The sequence below is a fragment of the Bidens hawaiensis genome, unplaced genomic scaffold (genome assembly GCF_021521415.1).
Source record: "Bidens hawaiensis isolate Kalapana, Puna unplaced genomic scaffold, B.hawaiensis_p1.1 tig00066262_1, whole genome shotgun sequence".
In the NCBI taxonomy this organism is placed as follows: Eukaryota; Viridiplantae; Streptophyta; class Magnoliopsida; order Asterales; family Asteraceae; genus Bidens; species Bidens hawaiensis.
This window is the reverse complement of record NW_027501792.1, coordinates 30,421-50,948: the sequence shown is the minus strand read 5'-3', so window position 1 is coordinate 50,948 and position 20,528 is coordinate 30,421. Positions and strand designations below refer to the sequence as shown.

Here is a 20,528-nt window from a genome sequence, read left to right as displayed (position 1 = left end):
TAATGAATGTTTGATGTTTTTATATTTTGCGAAAAGTTTTAATTAACTCTGATATTTAGAACTGTGTTTATGAGTAAATCCAACGTCCAAAGTAGGGCACCGGGACCGGGGTCTTACAGTTTTTAAATCAGACACTTCGGTATTTATTATCCGAGATGTTTCAAATAAATTAATATTTTATTATAAACAAATTCTTCCGCTAAACAACCCGCAACTCTGATATATTTACACAACAAGTACCAACTAATGGTCACATTCTTAGGCCGTAATTCACGGTGTGACAAAAATAAATACTAAAAAGTCAATACTAAGTTTTATAAAGGAGTTAATTATTCTTCTTATTCACGAAACGTTCGACGGAAAGTTCATTTATGTTGTATTCATTTAATTAAATGAATAAATATGAGTACGTCTTTCACTCGTTCATTTACATTCGTGCACATGCGTTTATGATCGTTCATTTTAGTTTGTTTACGTTCGCGTTTGTTTACTTATTAATAGAAGACTATTAAATATTATTTGAATTAAGAAATTATATCATTCTAATATGTTTTATATTCATTAGTGTTAATTTAAATGTGCTCATATATGTCTTTTTATGTGTGCTTGTGCTCTTTAATGTACGTAGATGTATGTTCCTTCATGTTCATTTATATTTGTTTAATCATGTTCATGAACTGAGCGTTTAGATTTTAAATAAATAAACATGAACATGAACATGCTCATTTTTTAACTAACGATCATGAGCACAAATATTTGTTCGATTAAGTTCGTGTTCTTTCAAAGTTAAATGAACGAACACGGACATGCGTATACGTAATTATAAGATAATTACTTGTAAAAGAAATTAAAAATTGTGTGGAATGAGAACTTTTCTAGCCTACAGGTTACAAACACCAAAATCAACTTCAAATTATAAAGTTACATGGTTAACCCGATTAATCTGACTAACCTGACCCGAATAACCCAAAACCCGAATAACCCAAACCTTAATAGGGTCAGGTTGCGGGTTAGATACTTTTTAAGGTAAACCCGACTAACCTGGCCTGATTAACCCGAAATCCGATCGGGTTGACCCGATGAACACCCCTAATTGTTAGTGTTAGGAAGAGAATATATGTAAAAACCCTTATTAAGAACAAATTATTTTCTTTCTTATCGACTTTCTTTTGTAACCTTTTTTTTGCCAATATGCATGCATAGCATATGAACTTAATACAAACCAATTGAACAAGTATTCAAACAGACAAAAATAAGAAACAAATCAATGTTAGTTTGAAAAGTTAATACTTTTCAGATTTGTCATGTTAATTTTTGAAATACGTCAAAGGTAAATAAATGAATTAAAGTGATATATATAAGCAACTAGTTTGATCCTCTCGTGTTACAGGAGTTTATTTAAAGTTTTGTTTTTAATCGTTTTGATATTTTATGATGATTTATTTTATTTTTTAACGTAGTTCTGTTTTAATTTAATACATATATATTAGTTTGTTATTATATTTTTTAACGTTAGGGTTTTATTAGTTGAGATGTTTTGGTTTTTTAAATTTTTAACGAACACACATAAACGAACACGAGCATGTTGATTTTTTTAAATGTACAAACATGAACACAAGAATTTGTCTAATGAATAAAAAGGACGTTGATGTAGTTGACAATGGTGGGTAGTATCAGAAGATAACCGACGATGAAGATGATAGACCAGTAACGGAAAATATGTAAAGCAGATAAATTAAATTATGGTTTGATGATGAAAGTGTTTATCAATAAATGAGATTTATAACTCATTTGAGGACTATTAGAGTTTGGTAAAACCCATAACGCGTGAAAATTATTCTTTGATGATTAATGGGTTATTTTACAAATAAATGAGATTTTATAACCCGTTTAAGGGTTACCCGGGTTTGGTGAGACCCATGACCCGTGAAAATTATTGTTTGATTATGAAATAGTTTGACAAATAAATGAGATGTTATAACCCATTTAAAGACTATCCGGGTTTGGTGAGACCCATATCCGTGAATTCGGGTCAAATGCATGAGAAACTTTCATTTATAAATCAAGCAATCTGATGGCTCTAGAGAATGTGGGGAACAACTTAAGAGCGACACCTAAGATTTTATGGTAAACAATTATATAGATAGTTAGATAGTGACTTGAATATAAAGAAGGACAAATAATCTTAAATATATATAAATGAAGCTTTAAAAAGTTCTCTGGTTGCTTTCTATTTTCTCTCAAACTATCAGATTATTTTATTTGTAAATGAAAGTTTCACGGGTATGTATCTCACCAAACCCAGATAGTCATTAAACGAGTTATATCTCATTAAATTAATTAATCTCATCAAATAGTTGATATGAAATCCTATAAAATAGGGATATGCTAAAAATATCTGATTTAAAAAGAAATATTATTTATAATTAAGAAAAAATTTTATAGTAAAAAAAATAAACGAGTCATGGGTCTCACCAAACCTAAATAGCTTTTAAACGGGTTATAACATCTCATTTATTTGTGAAAGTCTTTCATCATCAAACCTTAAGTATATTATTAATTTCCTTATAATAAATAAAATTGAACTTCAAAAAGAATATATTAATATTTGAAAATTTTAAAACAAACCCCATAATACAGGAATAAAAACTAGTATTAAATAAATTACGAATATGATTCATTTTTCATGATTATTATGTTTAAACAAGTCATTCAAATAAGTGGTTAAGCAAGTAAATAAAAATATTTAGATAATTAAAACAGTTTTAATGTGATTAAAATAAAAGAAAGAAAAAGTTGATTTAAAATTTTTGAAATATGAACCAAACATTTATAACTCATGCATTTTAGAAATCCAATAGTAGAAGGAAAAACATATGAATTAAAACATATATATGTGGTACACCTTCATATAAGAAACTTCCGTTTAAATTGAAGAGAATGTAGTTTTCTCTTATTATAGTTTGTTTTGTGGTGACCATTAACAACAGTCAAGGTCAAACTCTAATAAGAGTTGGCATGTATCTCAGAGACTCGATGTTTACATATAGACAACTTTATGTAGTTTTATCAAGAGCGAAGAGTGGTGTTAAAATTCATATATTAAACAAGGAAGACAAAGTTATAAATAAAGAATAAATATGGTTTATAAGGAAGTCTTTTTAGTAGCTTATGAATTTTACATTTTTAACTTTTGATTATGTTTTCAAATATTGTAATTTGAATGTTATTTTGGTTTATCTTTGTATTTCACAATCATTTGTTTTCGTACCAATATTATTTACAACTTAAAGTATGTTGTCATCCTGAATAACATATAACAACTTATGTTGTCCTTACAAATGACATGTATTTATTTGAAAATTTCAATATTTTCACCCGTATCGTACACGAGTTAGTACGCTAGTTAAAACATAAATGAAAAGGGAAAAAAGAATACTGAAACTAATCGACTAATTTCTTCCGTGTGGACTTCCGCATGACGACGACTACAATAAACGGATTTGAAAAGTGATCATTAACCACTACAAATATTTAAAAAGAAAAATCATTAAAAAACAAAAAGTTCATTTGAAAACTAAGGCTGAGCGCTCGCGCCCCCAGGCGCGAGCACCACACCACCGGGGCGCGAGAGGGGCGCGAGCACGAAAAACAAAGCAGGCGCAAGGGGGGTCGCGGGAGGTGTATGGCGTAAAGGGACTTGGGGAATGGTGAAAGAGACGTTGGAGTGTTTAAAATGAGCCGTTGGCTCTTTATTTAATAAAATTTTTTTTTTTTATTCCTATATATTACCCATTTTATACAACACTTAACACAACTTCAAAAAAAAACCAAACTTACCCATTTCTTTATACAACACTTCCTATATATTACCCATTTCTTTCAAACTTTTTGTTAAAAACATGTCTGGAAATTGGTACCCAAACCTAGATTCAGATTATATTGACGAATTATGGTCGGCACCGGACCAAACGATGTTTTATACGGGGCCGCAAGAAACATCCGGCTTTCAACCATCCAACATACAACCGTCTCCTAACTTTGTTGTTCCAGAGACACAAGAATCACACAGTGATGCTGCGGGACAAAGAAGACGCGTCCACCGGAAAAAACAAGTTGCAACGGACGGGTCGGGTTCGGCTTCGACTGGAAGGACGAAACGGAAAACCACTCCGTGGTCATCGGATGAGAAGGAAGCCCTGTGTCGGGCTTGGATAGTCACTTCTGAGGATCGGCGTTGCGGTAATTGTTTTAACGTTTTTAAAAATGATTTTTAATAAAAAAGTTAAATAAAAAAGTTAAATGACTTACAAATTTATTTATGCATTTTGCAGCGGACTACCAAAAGAGCAAGGTCTTTTGGACAAAGGTTAGGGAGACGTTCTATTCGCTCGTTGGGAGTACAGAGCGGAACGCCGATATGATTTCGGGTCGGTGGACCGAAATCAGAAAATTTGTCGGCTTGTTTACTAATCTGTTCAACAGGAACGCCGGTCGTATGAGACCAAGTGGCAGTGACGATTTGGCGGTTTATAATTTCACTGTCGAAGAGTGGAGGCAAGAGTGCCTGCGGAGGTATGGGACGGTGAAGACGTGGGACGATGTAAAGGTGTGGGAGAGGTTGAGAAGGTGTTCTAAGTGGGTTGAGCTGGTGGCGCCGGACGTTGATGCGGAAGTAGGGCCGAAACGGACTAAAACTAGTTCGTCTGGAGCGTACAGCACTTCCGCCGGGTCGGATTGCCGGGTCGGATTCGACCTAAACGTTGCGGGGGAGGAAACGTCTTCACCGCCGAGGAGGCGGCCATTGGGAAGGGACGCCAGGGGGAAAAAACCGGCTGAGGGGGAAGCCGTAAACATCACCGATCTTGTTGAATCCCTCAATAAATTCAACAAAACCATGGAGGTGGTCTCTAATGACAAAAAGGAAAAAAAAAAGAATGAGAGATTTGGACTTCCTTACAAGAGACTTCAGTAACCTAAATCCGGTCGACCAAATGCTGATGGAAAAACAAAAGGAACGTATCCGGAAGAGGTTGATCGAAGAAGACCAAGCCGAAGAATAAGAATAATGTTTTTTTTAGTACTTTAATTTTTTTTTTAGATATTAATGTGTTTTTTTAATTAATGTGTGTTTTTTTAAATAATTTCTTGTTTTTTTAATAATACGTTTTTTTAATACATTTATAAAAAAATAAAAAAATAAACCGCTCGCGCCCCCTCTCGCGCCCCTCCACACCAGGGCCCGGGGCGCGAGCACCACAACCAACACCCATCTTATCAAGTTTCTCTCTCTGCCACACGTCACAATATTATTGGCTGGCGCCCTCACTCGCGCCCCCCACACCCCTCAGCCTAATATAGTATACACATACAAACGAAAGTCTCATTACTTTTTATTAAATTATACATCACTGTATTTAACACAACAATTTAAAACTTAATGTTGATTTGAAATAAAGTATTAGAAGAAAACTTTTTGCTGTTCAAAAAAGCACCTAAGTTCTTTTGTCTATAAATATCCCAAGGATAAAAAGGACAATCAGCAAGTGGTAATGAAAATGAAAAAAGGATGAGTCATGATTAGACCCAAAAAGAAAAATCTATTTTTTATTAAATACTTGAGGCAGACAGCTGTTGATGAAAAGAGGGCCTTAGTTATAAATAAGTAGCGAAAATAAGAGAAAATGAAATAAGATATTTTATAAATTCAAACTTTGACAACCGTAAGAAAAGAAAAAAAGAATAATCTAATCCATTTTGTTTGGTTTTCGGTTGTTGTTCCTTAAAACATGTCAAAAACACAATCTAACGAAGGCGGTGGTGTCGGATACGATGTACCCTTTATCAAAACTGAAGCACCAGAAAACCGTCAGTTCACGTTAACTAAAGTTGCTTATTATCCTCCTGGGTTTTCTCGAAAGGTAAATTATTTGCATTTCAATGATTGGTCGGTGTGTAATATTGATGATGTTTGTCTTTGTGACACTGTCCAGGTGGTCGCAGAAGTGGTGGCAACATTCTTGTTGGTGTTTGTGACATGTGGGTCGGCGGCACTTGCCACCAGTGATGAACGGAAAGTGTCGCAACTTGGAGCCTCGGTTGCCGGCGGGTTGATTGTCACCGTCATGATTTATGCCGTCGGGCATATCTCCGGCGCGCATATGAACCCTGCCGTCACACTAGCCTTTGCAACCGTTGGACATTTTCCTTGGATTCAGGTACCTGAAACTAATTCGAAATCCAATTAGGGCAATTTTAATTAGTTTGTGATTGGAATAATACTTGAGTTTGTTATTGCTTTTGACACGTTACTCAAGTTGTTTGACCCACCCGTCCATGTTTATTTATTTAGGTCCCTATCTACACGGCAGCGCAGTTCACGGGGTCCATATTGGCTTCATTTGCGCTTCGGATAATGTTAGAACCAATAACGAATCTAGGCACTACCACACCGTCAGGGACCGGGTTACAAGCTCTGATCATGGAAATCATTGTAACTTTCTCAATGATGTTTGTCACTTCAGCCGTAGCAACTGATTCTAAAGCTGTAAGATTTTTACCCGCGTTTTACCATATTAGATACATATGCAATCGCATACTAACAAAAATCCTTAAAAAATGTCTTCAGGTAGGAGAGCTAGCCGGTATGGCTGTAGGATCAGCTGTATGCATCACTTCCATTCTAGCAGGGTACAACTTAATGTTCTAAGATACTTCTCTATAATTTGTGTCGTGTGTAACCAAAGTATATATTATGTATAACATTGGACAAAATGAACATTTTGCAGACCAGTATCAGGAGGATCAATGAACCCAGTCCGCACCATCGGACCAGCAATAGCTAGCAACAACTATACTGGTATATGGGTGTATATCGTTGGGCCGGTAATAGGAACATTATCGGGAGTGAGCTGCTATACGTTTATTCGATCAAGCGAACACGATCAGGAAATATCTTCATTCAAATTTCATAGAGTGAAAAGCAGTGATGAACAACATGCAGTGAAGTACCCGGTTGGTTCTTTGAGATAGTTAATATACTAACATCAATTGATAAGAGTAAAGGATGTTTGAATGTATACTAGAAAGTTTATAATTCACACCATTTGTCATATAGAATGTTCAATATTTAAGAGTTTATTTAAAACCAGTTGCGGATTGGCAGCATCTGGGAAGAACCATAATCATAATTAGGTGATTTGTATATGGAGAATATTCGAGTTGTGGATTAAAGTAAATGTATATTATAGTTTGAAGTGTTATAGGCATTATGTTATTTTATGGTGTGTTTTGAGTGAGAAATCTTGTTGGTAGAATGGAGGCACATGTATACCAGGGTTAATGCAATATCCTTCTATTTAATGATTGATTAATATTGGTGCGTTATTCTTTTATAAGACAGTTGGGTGTAGTAACAGTGCTTCGCGCTTGGGCTGATGTGGTATTGGGTTGCGTGAAACACCGGTCATGTCAAAACGAGCGTGGCAGTCTGAGCGACGAGCGTGATGGTATGGTTCAAATGGTCATGTGACCGTTGAGGTGTGCCATATTCAGAAATAATAATAATAATAATAACATTTTTTAAGTTTAAAATTATTTACTATATAAATACTTTTTACAAAATCAAGCCATTACATCTCTTCCAATATCAAACAAAATACAAGAACTTCAAACTCCAAACTAAAAAAATGAACTTGGGCAAAGACGACCTGTTTTCAGTCTCGCCTCCACCGACCCTTACTCTTTGCAACCATCATCACCGTATAATTATTGGAACTGCATTTTTTCCGCCTTCAATCCAATCCACACAGCCCAACCCCATACCATAGACTCCATACTAATGACGATGAGTCGAAGAGGATAAAGCCTCGGTCTTAAAAAAGTGAACCCCCTCGAGGAAGATGCGCTAGCTCGTGGGTATATCGACATTTTGGAGGTTCCGTTCATCGGTAGCACCCAAACCAAGGATAGGTTGTGGACAATGGGTCTCGGTTGCATGAAATTATGTGAAAACCGACAAAGCACCAAACGAACAACAATGTCCAATTGAGAGATATAAACAAAAGAGAAACGGTCTAAATAATATTCGTCACAAGAAGAAAGATTGAATCAAGTGTTGCAAAGTTTCAGAAATTGAGCGCCAGGAGCATCGAAATAAACAAAACTCAAATAAATAAATAAATTTTAATTCAAATAAGGTACCGAGGACATGAAGAATCTAAAAGAATTAGCTCTATAAAGAATGATCACCTTCACGAAGCGGAATTCGTAAATTCTTTTTTTCTTTAGTTTTTTAGTTTTTTTTTGTATGTTTTAAATTTAAGTTTATATAATGTTTTAATAATTATTTATTAAAGTATTAGTTATTTATTAAAAAAATGATGTCACTTTTCATAACATGTGGAAAACGGAACCATGTCCCACCTTTTTTTTTTTTTTTTTTTGACTTTGTGCGAAAATAGCGTTCAAATTAGGTGAAACCTACTTGACAGGTTGCACACTCCACTGGGCTATGTGTAGTGTAGGGGCTATAATTTGGGGTGAATTGTGACACATGGCGTCCAGTCAGTAAGGGGTGAGAATTTGTTTTTGTGATGTAATGGTGTAGGAGCTATAAGTTGGGCCAACAGTATATTTTTTTATTATTTTCTTTTTATAATTAAACTAATCAAATAAAAACCAATTTCTAGTTTAGGTTCGGGTCGGGAAATTTAAACGGATAGCTCGGTTGGTTTAGGTTCATCGGGTTCCATTGTAAGTTCACGTTCGGTTGGTTTTGCGAACCATGGTGTTGACCGAAAGGAGGGAATAAGTGGTTTGGGTTGTTTCTAGGATTAATTTTGCGTATACATATATATACACACACACAACATATATACATATACATATACATATACATATATATACACACACACAACATATATACATATACATATACATATATATATCACACACACAACATATATACATATACATATATATACACACACATACATATAATATAATAATAATATTCTTCTTCTTCCACGGCGATTAAAACACTCCGCCCCCGCTCCAATTCGCTCACTTATCGCTAGGGGGGCGGTGTTCGCGCCCAATCTCGCCCCAATTCACCCAAACCCAAGCCCCACTACACATGGCCTTAGCACCACCACCACAATCCATGACCTAAAAGAGAGAGAGAGAGGGGTTCTAAAATTTCTCAATCATCATCATTTTATTGTTATGACAAGTTAATGTTTAAAATAGGACATTATGTTAAAAAATAATTGTAACTATCATAATCTATTTTTTTCTTACTATAAGATTGTCTGCGTAATACAGCAGGAAACACATACTTTAGCAATCATGTAACAAATTTATGGGTATACATTATTCCGTTTGAAATTGTGAAACCGTTCATTAGTTTGATTTCACAGTTAAAACCAGAGCTGACCGTACATAATGAAATGTTAATTTTAATTATTTACTTATTTAATATTAGATATGTTTTATAATATATATTAGATAGTGTTAAAAGATAGTTAAACAAAGTTTTATTTAATACGAGTAAACGCGTCTATTACAATTTTAATTTAGCCAAATTTCCATTAGATTTTTGTAATCTTTATTCTTGTTATGATTTTGCTTTCTATTTATTCTAATAAGGTTTATCATTTCTATGAACAAAGTTATCTTTGTTCATATTACGATTATTTTAAGTAATTTATTAGTTTGTGGTTAGTTTGAAGTGAATGTATAAATAAATTAATAATTCTTATTTTAAACTCAATTTATTATCGAAGTACAAACTACATCTGAACCTAATCATTGGTAATGGTTTGGTTTAGTTGGGTTTAATTTAAAACAGTTCAGTTTTGGTTTCGACAATAAAAAAACGTGTAAAGTTGGCTCTTGGTTTAATTTAAAGGGAAAAGTGATACGATGCTGTTAGCCGTGTAACCTTACACGAAAAACCAATCAAAACTTCACAGTTTTGATTAAACTCCCCACATTTAACTAAAATATCTTCCCCTTTTATAAAAATCTTTACTTACTATTTGAAAAACACTTGCCAGCAATCTTATGCTTTTGGATCTAGCTCGTACTCTTGAATTAATTGTTTTTTTTTTTTTTTGAATTTTAAGTTATGTATTAATTAAAACGAGGTTATATATAATAGTTAAATAATGAATAAATGTAAAACAAAAATTGGAAACACAAAAACCTCATCTGGAAGTCCGCAAAATTTTCTTATCACATCTGTGAGTTGTGATTCCTTGGATTATTTTAAGTATTGTAATTTTCTCAATAATATCATACATAATGCTTCAATTATAAAAAAAAATAATAAAAAACAAATTCATCCAATAAAAAGAAAAATACTTCATCTTAAAAAACCTGCAAAACTTTTGTTTTTAAATAATAATAACCAAATTAAGGATTTAATTATTTGTAAACAAATATTATAATTAAAAGTGTTGACATTTTGTCAGTTTCTATTACAGTCGAGCTGTTAGTGGAGGTATAGAATTATTATTATGGAAGGGAGTTTAATTAAATACGGTTTTTAAATCAAAATTAAGTAGTTTTGATTGGTTTTTCGTGTAAAATTGTACGTCTAATGGCACCGTATTCACTTTCCCCTAGTTTAAAACTATCAAAACCGAACCATAAACGCTTCTACATAAAATGTTTTTTTACGTCAAAAACTATAACAATATTATAATCAAATTAAAGATAATAAAATACTCGTGTTTATGATGTCATGTATTCTTAAAATATATTAACGTATGAAAAAGTTATAACCGTTTAAAAATCGTGAGGTAGTTGAGTTAAAAGTGAAAATTAAAAAATATATATGTAAAAGATTAAGGATCACTATTGTAATTTTGAGGGATACAAATTGTAATTATTTTTAAAGTGTTACAAATGCACATGATATTTAGTGTGTTAATGACCATTTTATCCTTGTTATAGGTTGTACCTCATGCATGGAATGTTGTATATTACTTAAAAGATGCGTCTTAATTTGTCCCTATTTGGTGTATTATATACAGTAAAGATAAGTCGTGCATGATCTTTTTACTAACATATCAATGCATATACATCTAATAAATTTTTAAGACAAATGTATCATCAATGCATATACATCTGATAAATTTTTAAGACAAATGTATCATCAATATACATCTGATTAGGGGTGAGCAGAAAATCGAATTAACCAAACTGAACCGAATAATCGAAAAAATTGAACCGAAGCATTAACCGACGGTTAATTTTTTAGCTTTTTCTATAACCAATTTTTGGGTTTAGGTTTGGTTGTCCATTAAAAAAAACGAACCGATTAATCGAACCTATGTTTTCTACGTGTTTTTTAGACGTTATGACTGGAAACAAAACACCAAAAAAATCGGCCATTGACGGTGATGAAGATTATGAAGATGCGGAGATTGGGTCTAAACTTTGAAGATGAATAAGATAATGAACGAAGATTCGGGCCAAACTTTTGGTGTTATTTTTATTAAGAACTTTGTTAAATTTTAAATTTTACTACTCAAACAACTTTGCATTTGTTTGGTTCCACGTAACACGTGACTATTTTTGTATTTTGAATTCATATATAAATATATATGAGGAACTCTATTTATTTATTATTTTTTTTTGAATTCTTTCTTTTAATGTTTACTCACAAACGAAAATAACCAAAAATGAAACCGAAAATAACCGAATAACAGAAAATCGATCGGTTGGAATTTTAAAATAGCCAATAATTTCGGTTTCGGTTTGAGTTTCACCCAATAATCAAACCGAACCGAACCATGTCCACCCCTACATCTAATAGCTGATAAGTATTAAACTCATGCGTGACCTAGACACGTGTATCGTCGTTTTCCTCTGTGCATTTAAAATGGAAACTAAAACCGTTGTACTTTACACTGTATTCTTGAGTTTTTTTTTGCATGTGATAAGAAAGGAAATGATAAGATTTTAGTTTGAATATTCATTCTTGAGTTTTTTTTATAAAAGAAATGATAGGAAATGATATGAAAAATTGGGTGTTTTAAGTCTCAAAGTTTTCTTGTCAATTTGGCATGATTTGGAAAGAAAGGAAAGGATAAATATTTAAAAGAGTTAATGGCCATTTTCGTCCCTGTGGTTTGCTACTTTCGCCACTTCAGTCTAAAATTTGTATTTCTGTCAATTTAGTCCTCATAGTTTTAAATATTAGCCAATTACGTCATATCCGTCTAACGGCATCCAGCTATGCCGTTAGTTTAAGGGTATTTTTGTCTTTCTCATTTTTATTTTGAGCTATTGGTCATTTTCGTCCCTGTGGTTTGATACTTTTGCCAATTCAGTCCAAAGTTTGAAATTTTGTCAATTTAAGTCAGTTTTTTTTCTATAACCCTAGAGAGCATTATCCAAGCCCAAAACAAGTCTGCATTTACTCTGTCGACAACAGTAATCATACCCCCTCCTCTCGTATTTAGTTTCTAGACGATTTCTAAACTCTCTCCCATGGTGGAATTCAATGGTAAAGTGGTCAAAGCAATTCCGTGAAACCGAATTGTACGGAAAAAACTAAAAATCGTTTCTTTGATGAATGCATAATATTTAGGGTTTAGAGATTAACATATCATAACGAAAATCTGGGTCGTAATCAACTATTATACATTAATCAACAAAACAATTTTTAGTTTTTCTGTATAATTCAGTTTCAGGGAATTATCTTGACCACTTTACCATTGAATTCCACCATGGAGAAGATTTTAGGAAATGTCTAGAAACTAAATATAAGGGGGGGTATGATTACTGTTGTCAACAGAGTAAATGCATACCAGTATTTGAGGTTGCTCGATGTTTTTGGGCTTGAATTATGCTCTTTAGGGTTATAAACAAAAAACATAAAAAATAAAAAAAAAACTGAATTAAACTGAACATTAAATTGACAAATTTTCAAACTTTGGACTGAATTGACAAAGATATCAAACCACAGGGACTAAAATGACCATTAACTCAAAATTAAAAGGAGAAAGACAAAAATACCCTTAAACTAACGGCATAGCTGGATGCCGTTAGACGGATGGGACGTAATTGGCTAATATTTAAAACTATGAGGACTAAATTGACAAAATTAAAAATTTTGGACTGAAGTGGCGAAAGTAGCAAACCACAGGGACGAAAATGGCCATTATTACCACTTTATCCTTCAATCTATATCTAATAATTGTTTTAAAAATGCTATATTTGTAAAACTACACATTTTTTTTCTTTTCCTTTCCTTTCATTTTTTTCTTCCTCTTTCTTTCATTTTTCATTAAACTTGAGAATGCATTCTATGCATGACCTTTCTTTTCTTCCCTCATCCTATCCAATCTTATACTTTCCTTTCTTTTAATTAAAAACTCGAGAACGCAGTGTAACACTCCAGTGTTATGCATGAATTTTGACAAATATGTATCATGTTAAAACTCGAGAACGCAGTGTAATGTTTCCTATTTTATGCATGAATTTTGACAAATATGTATCATGTTAAAACTGGATCACGAATCACTCCAGTTACACACCTAAGAACATGATTAAAGATAGAAATAAGAACGAAAATGAGTATGACTCTCGAATTAGATTGACAAACATTACAACGAAGAACCCCAAGTTGATTGAGGGGTTAACTAACTGCTAACATCTTCGCTAACCATGTAATAAAGCTAAACTATTACAGTTGTGACCAAACTATATAAGTTTACAACAACACGTAACAATCTCCACCTTGTTGTTCAAAGTTAACTGATGTTTACCTTCTCCTAGCTAGCAATACTCAAACTTAGCTCCAGCCAAAGTTTTAGTTAGGATGTCTGATGAATGCCCCGCCGTATTCACCTCTCATAGTTTAACTTCTTTTGAACTAATTATACTTCTAATGAAATGTAATTTGAGATTTATGTGTTTTAATTTTGTCATGATAAACTGGGTTCTTTGTCAAGTGAACTGCTCCTTGATTACCACATAACACTAAAGTATGTTCCAACTTTACCTAAAAATCATAAACCAAACCATAAGACTCCTCCACGCTTCTGTTAACGCTATATTTAGTCTCTGCTTTGGAAAAAGCCACAATACACTACAATGAGTCAATGATGCTTTCTAGCTTACCAAACCTCCACACACAGTGAAAGCATAATCGCTTACAAATCTAAACGTATCTAAGGTAGTATCTGGTATGCTAGAATGACACGAGGAATGGAATGAGTCGTTGTGAGAGAAGACAACATGGGTGTTTGGTTTGTCAATGAAATGAAATCAACCATTACACAATAAATCTCATTTCATCAAAATCATTTTTTCTCACCCACCTTTTTTCTTTTTTCATTCTATTCATCTTTCTTTCCCCCTGTTCTCTTGCCAACACCAACTAACAAGCACCACCACCACTTGACCACCACAATTGCCGCCAGCGCCACCACCATCCCCGCTGTCGCCGCCACCATCGCCACCGCTACCTCCAGCTTACCACTAGCGTCACCTCCACCACCACCAACTAACTGCCACCACCATCGCCGTCGACACAACCACCTCACCACCAACGCTACCACCACCACCCCAGCACCATGACCATCACCACCACTGACGCCGTTTCCTTATCACCAACGTTGCCTTTGAAAAAACATTTATTTTGGTAATATTTTTTATTTTGAAATGAGATTATTTTTATCATTTCTATTTTATTCATGTGTTTTTTTTGCTATCAAACAACACAAAGTAATAATTTATTTCATTCTCATAAGTTAACCAAACAAGACAAAAGAATGACATTGATCAATTTCATTTCCTTGTATGTTCCCTTCCATTCCATTTCATTACCACCAACCAAACATACCCTAAGTCTTTTGTAAAATCTGAGTTAATATATTCCAACACCAGCTTATCATTCTCATTAGTAGTTTTACTAAATATCAACCCAATTTCTCAAGTACCATTAAGATACTTTAGTATCCATTTCACTGCATCCCAATCACCTTGTTTGGGTTAGCTTAATATCTACATACAAGGCTTAGTACATACCATATATCCGGTCTTGTTCACACCATTAGTACATCATACTTCTAATGACATTTGCATATCAGACGTTCTTCACAAGAGCCTCATATTCAATGCCATTTGGTGAATCTTAAATAGACAAATTTAACATGTTAGGCTAAAGGAGTTACAAAAAGCTTACTTCTATTCATTGCAAAGTTATACAAAACTTTAATAACATAGGACACCTGTAACAACTTTAACAATTTCAATTGACAGAATTACAAATTTTGTCCTTTAAAATAAGACGAATTACGGTTCGTGTCCTTTTCTAAGTTTCCTTGCAGGCGGTGTACTTTAAACTTTTTTTTCCTACAAGTTATGTCCTTTACGCTAACTGGGTTAGAAAAACTCTGTTAAATCCCATTACGTGAGAAGCATATGAGGGTAGTTTTGTCTTTTTGCCTACCCTGCAACAACAACTTCTTCTTCTTCTTCTTCTGTTTCTGTACCTTCACTAACACCATCACCTGCCATCACCCTTCCTCAACCATCACCCAACCTTAACCACCTGCCACCATCGAATCTAGCACCACCATCCCTAACCGTTCGCCACCGTCGCATCAAGCACCACCTCTCCGATTTGCTTCTAAACTAAGAACATCAGAAGTTCCATTGAACCTCCGATTCACTTATTTCCCCGATTCACTGTTCACTCCGGCGGCGTTGAACACGTGGGTTGGGTTCACGGCCGCGATGTCGGCGACAAGGGTTTCGCGAGACTCGAGGCGGCCGGAGCCGTAGGTGTAACTGATGTCCATTTCCAACGCTTTCGCCAACCGGGTTTTATCCCTTTTGCAATTCCTTAAGCTCTCACCATCAACACCCACAGTTGGATCATCTACTGACATCATATTTAACGCCGTTAACATGATCAGATATAACTACATCTGTTAGGTTAAGTGGGATAATCATAACATCTTACCGGAAAATCGGGCTAATCATAACATCTTACCGGAAAATCGGGCTAATGATAACTCCGGCCGGAATTTATGGTGGCTGGAGTTAGGTTAAGTGGGCTAATATAACCAGATCTGTTAGGTTAACCCGGATCTCAGATTTGTTAGGTTAAGTGGGCTCGCCGGAAAATCGGGTTAGGTGACTGTAATAGGCGATGGTAGGGGTCGGGTGGAGAAGGTAACAGGCGATGGTGGTCAGTGGAGGGTGATGGTGTGTTGAAGACGGGGTTCGGTGTCGTGGCGTTGTTAGGAAACGACCGGAAAAGGGTGAGCGAGGTTGTTGCCCAACTGTTGCCGGGTTTCTGTTTGGAAACCCTAGGTGACGGTGGTTGGTAGCGGCGGTGTTCTGGTGGCCGTGAAAACCCCAAATTGCAATCAGTGTGTTGTTCCATTTGATTCAACTTGGGTTGTCTTGGGCTTGGGAGAATGTTATATATATTTTCTTTTTTTTTTAATTTAAAGATACACTAAAATTACAATTATGCCCATCACATGTCTGGCACATGTCATACTTAACTGAGTTTTTCTAACCCAGTTAGCGTAAAGGACATAACGTGTAGGAAAAAAATGTTTAAAGTACACCGCCTGCAAGGAAACTTAACAAAGGACATGAACCGTAATTTGGCTTTTTTTAAAGGACAAAATTTGTAATTCTGTCATTTCAATTTCCTATCCCTGCAAATTTCCATACCCAATATGATTCTAGCCTCACCAAATTCGTTTCATGCCAAAACTCTTGCATTAATAGTTCTTTAGTTGCTTATATTTCTTCTTTGTCTTTACATGCAACAAGCCTGTCATATACATGAAGTAGTAGATAGACAAAATTGCTCCTACTGTATTCTCTGTACCAAACACAACTGTTATAGTTGCTTCCTTCAAAACTGTGAGTAACCATGTAATTGTCAAATCGCTTGTACCATTGCCTTGGTGATTGCTTTAGGCCATACTAAGATTTTTGTAATAAGCATTGTTTATCTTCCTGGCCATTCACTTTAAATGCTATAGGTTGTTTCATATATATCTTCTCATCCAAATTACCTTGTAAAAAGGAAATCTTTTTCTCAAGATCGAAATCAGAATAAGTTGTTTAATGACACCATATCTTTGGCCGAACCCTTTAATCACCAACCTAGCTTTATACCTAGAACGAATATTGATCCCATCTTTCATCTTGTAAATCCATGTACAATCCACTACCTTTTGATAAGTTGGCAAATCCACCAAAACGCATGTCACATACTTGTATAGAGAATTCAACTATTCTTCTATGGGTTTGATCCATTTCTCCTTGTCAAAAGCTATCATTGCTTCATTAAATGTCAAAGGTTCTATTGTACCCTCTTGTTTTGTAGCCATTAACACAAAGGCTAAGATTCTTAAGATTGATAATATCAAATAAGAAGTAACAGTTGTTAATTTTCAGATAACTTTTACAATAGAATGATAAATAAAGACCAACCCAAGAATAGAAAATAGGAAAGTACCAAACCAAAATGCTACTTGTAAAGCCATAAATAAGGAGCAGATATGGTAGAATAAATGGGAAATACCTTTCTATTTCCAACACCCCCTCAAGTTGGAGCGTGTAGATTTTTAACGCCCAACTAGTTAACTAAGTATTTATGTTGAGAGGCTCCCAAACCCTTGGTGAAAAGGTCGGCGATTTGAATTTTGGAGTCAATGTTTAAAGGTTTGATATCTTGGCTATCTACTCGTTCTCGAATGAAATAGCAATCCATTTCGACATGTTTAGTACGCTCATGGAATACAGGGTACATGGTTGTTAGCAATGTGTCTAGCGACCTGGTTATCACAAACCAAAGGAGTTGGTCATGTCAACGTAATGTCTAGCTCACGAAGAAGCCACCTCATCCTTAAGACCTCACTAATAGTGGAGGCCATGGAACGATATTCTGCCTCAGCAGAGGAACAAGAGACTACAAACTGTTTTTTTTGTTTTCAATGAAACCAATGCACCTCCCAAGAGAACAAGATATCCGGTATGTGATTTTCTAGTGTATAGGCATCCGAGCCAATAGGAGTCACAGTAGGCCTTAAGGTTGCAACCACCATTTCGAGGGAAAAGGACCCATTGCCCCGGGGTTGCCTTGAGGTATCGTAGGACTCTATGAACAAAATCCATGTGATGTTGTCTTGGATCTGCATCAAATTAGCTCAAGACATTTACGGAGTAAGCGATGCCGGACCTAGTAACATGTAAATAGAGTAGGTGTCCCATGATTCGCTAGTACCGATTAGCATCAACCTTCAGTTCGGGGTTGCCTTTGTCCAATTTTAGGTTAGGTTCCATGGGGAATGAACTCGGTTTACATCCACGCATCCCACAATCTTCAAGGATGTGTAGCGTGTACTTTCGTTGGCTCAATACTAAGATGTCTCGTAAACCTCTATGCGAAGAAAATATTTGAGGTTCCCTACGTCCTTGATGCTGAATTTCCTATCGAGTGAGTTCTTTAAAGCTTGTATTTTGATAAGATCATTCCTCGTTACAATGACATTGTCGACGTAAATTACGACCGCAACAAAACTCTCTTCATGTTTCTGTATAATAAGAGAATAATCAGCCTTGGATTGTTTGAAGCCGAGTTCAAGAACAGAACCTGTAAAATTTTGGAGCCAGTTTCGAGATGCTTGTAATAATCCAAAAAAGGGATTTTAGTAACCGACAGACTCTTGTTTCTCCTTCCGTAGAGAAACCTTGAGGTATCTTCATGTAAACTTCTTCTGTTAGGTTCTCGTGTAGGAAGGTGTTGTTTACATCAATTTGATTAAGGACCCAGTTTATTTTTACTGCAACAACGAGAAGTGTTCTGACTATGACAAGCTTTGCAATGGGGGTGAATGTGTCATGGTAGTCAACTCTTTCCATTTGGGTGAAACCTTTTGCAACAAGTCGGGCCTTGTAACGCTCGATCTTTCCATATGGCTTATACTTTACTTTGTAAACACACTTTGAATCTATGACACGTTTCCCTTCCGGTAAGTTGTCAAGACTCCATGTGCCATTCTCTTCAAGTGCTCGAATTTCCCTTCTCATGGCCTCTTTCCATTTTTATCATGTATGGCTTGGTTAATATTTCTTGGCTCATCATGAGAATTGATGGGCATTAAAAAAACTTTGTATGCATTAGAGAAATTATTATATGAAATGAAATTGGACAAGGGATATACCGATAAGGATGCTTGATTTGGTAATCTTTAAAATGAGCAGGTTGCATTTTGTGCCTTTTTAATCGGCCTAGTTCTAGCACTTGATCGATTTCCTCTTCATCAGTTGGGCTTGACTCACATGGTGATTGAGAATTAGTGGGCCCATTAGACTCTTGATGAAATGAAGGGAGGTCCATTTCATCTTGGTTAATGACTTCAGGTTGTGATAATGGGCTAGCAGGCCCATCAGGTTCAAAGACTTAATTTTTGCTTGTTTTTGGACTAATTTCAACGGATGTGGTGACCATATCAAACTCATTTTGTTCTTTGTGTTTGACCAACCTAATTTATAGGTAAAAACATCTCTTTCTTAATAGTGTGGAGCAATTTTAGCAAAGGGAAATTGATCTTCATGAAATCTGGCATCTCTAGAAATAATTATTTTTTTTACTTTCCAAGAATAGATTTTATATCCTTTTGTTCCTTCAGGGTTTTTTGGTCAAAAATTACCTAAGCAATTTAGTGATCAAACTTTGTAAGTGAGGTAGTGTGTTCTTCACAATATGGCAAGTGTGTGTGTAAAGTGGTAAATGACTCGGAAATGTAGCGAGGAAAAACCTTTGATCCTTAATAGGATCTCCGGCCAAAAACCTCGAGAGGGGAAAACTATCCGCCTGCGTAAGATTTATTAATAAGACAAGTATATTACAACTCAAAAACTAGTGATGAACAAGTCTAGAGTACAGAGAGTGCATGTGTAGTGTGAGTAGATGTAAGTGTCCTATGTTGTTCATCATAACCTCATTATATAGTAAAACTGATTATCTAAACAATAAAAGCTGTCAACTATTTCTTAAAGAGTGTCGTTGGACCAAGTCTGCTTTATCTCCACGCCATGTTTGATCAAGTGACGGGCTACTAGCCGTTGGTAGCTATTAATGGGTTGTTTCAGCTGAATTATTCATCACAATCGTAACCGACATCGAGGATCCTGACCATTAAAGACTCTTATAATTCAACCATTAACCTTGGCAATTACAAGACTTGTTTTAGAGGTTTGACCAAGCATTTAATGAACTTCTAATGTCAATTAAGTCTTTAGTGACGACCTATAAAATTATAGCCGGTAGTGAACAAAACAACAGGTTCAGGATACCAAACATGTTTGGGATCCTCCTAGCAAGATACCGAGACTCAAGATCCTTAAGCAATATTTTAACCACAACAATTGTCACCAAAATATAACAACTGTGACCCATGTTACAGCAGTTATATTTTACATTTGTCTTTTGGCGTCAGTATTCCTAGTTTGATAGCACATGGTGCTACCTGTCA

The 20,528-nt window shown here is 35.0% G+C and overlaps 1 protein-coding gene across 1 annotated transcript; it reads left to right on the top strand.

The window, feature by feature from the left end:
- The first annotated feature begins 5,699 nt into the window (after positions 1-5,699).
- On the top strand, positions 5,700-7,281 carry LOC143604703 (aquaporin NIP2-1-like). The gene is made up of 5 exons (XM_077081101.1): positions 5,700-5,921; positions 5,994-6,218; positions 6,353-6,547; positions 6,629-6,690; positions 6,789-7,281. The coding sequence occupies exons 1-5, from the start codon at positions 5,790-5,792 to the stop codon at positions 7,030-7,032; spliced, it is 858 nt and encodes a 285-aa protein (XP_076937216.1). The 5' UTR covers positions 5,700-5,789; the 3' UTR covers positions 7,033-7,281.
- Positions 7,282-20,528: the final 13,247 nt, after the last annotated feature.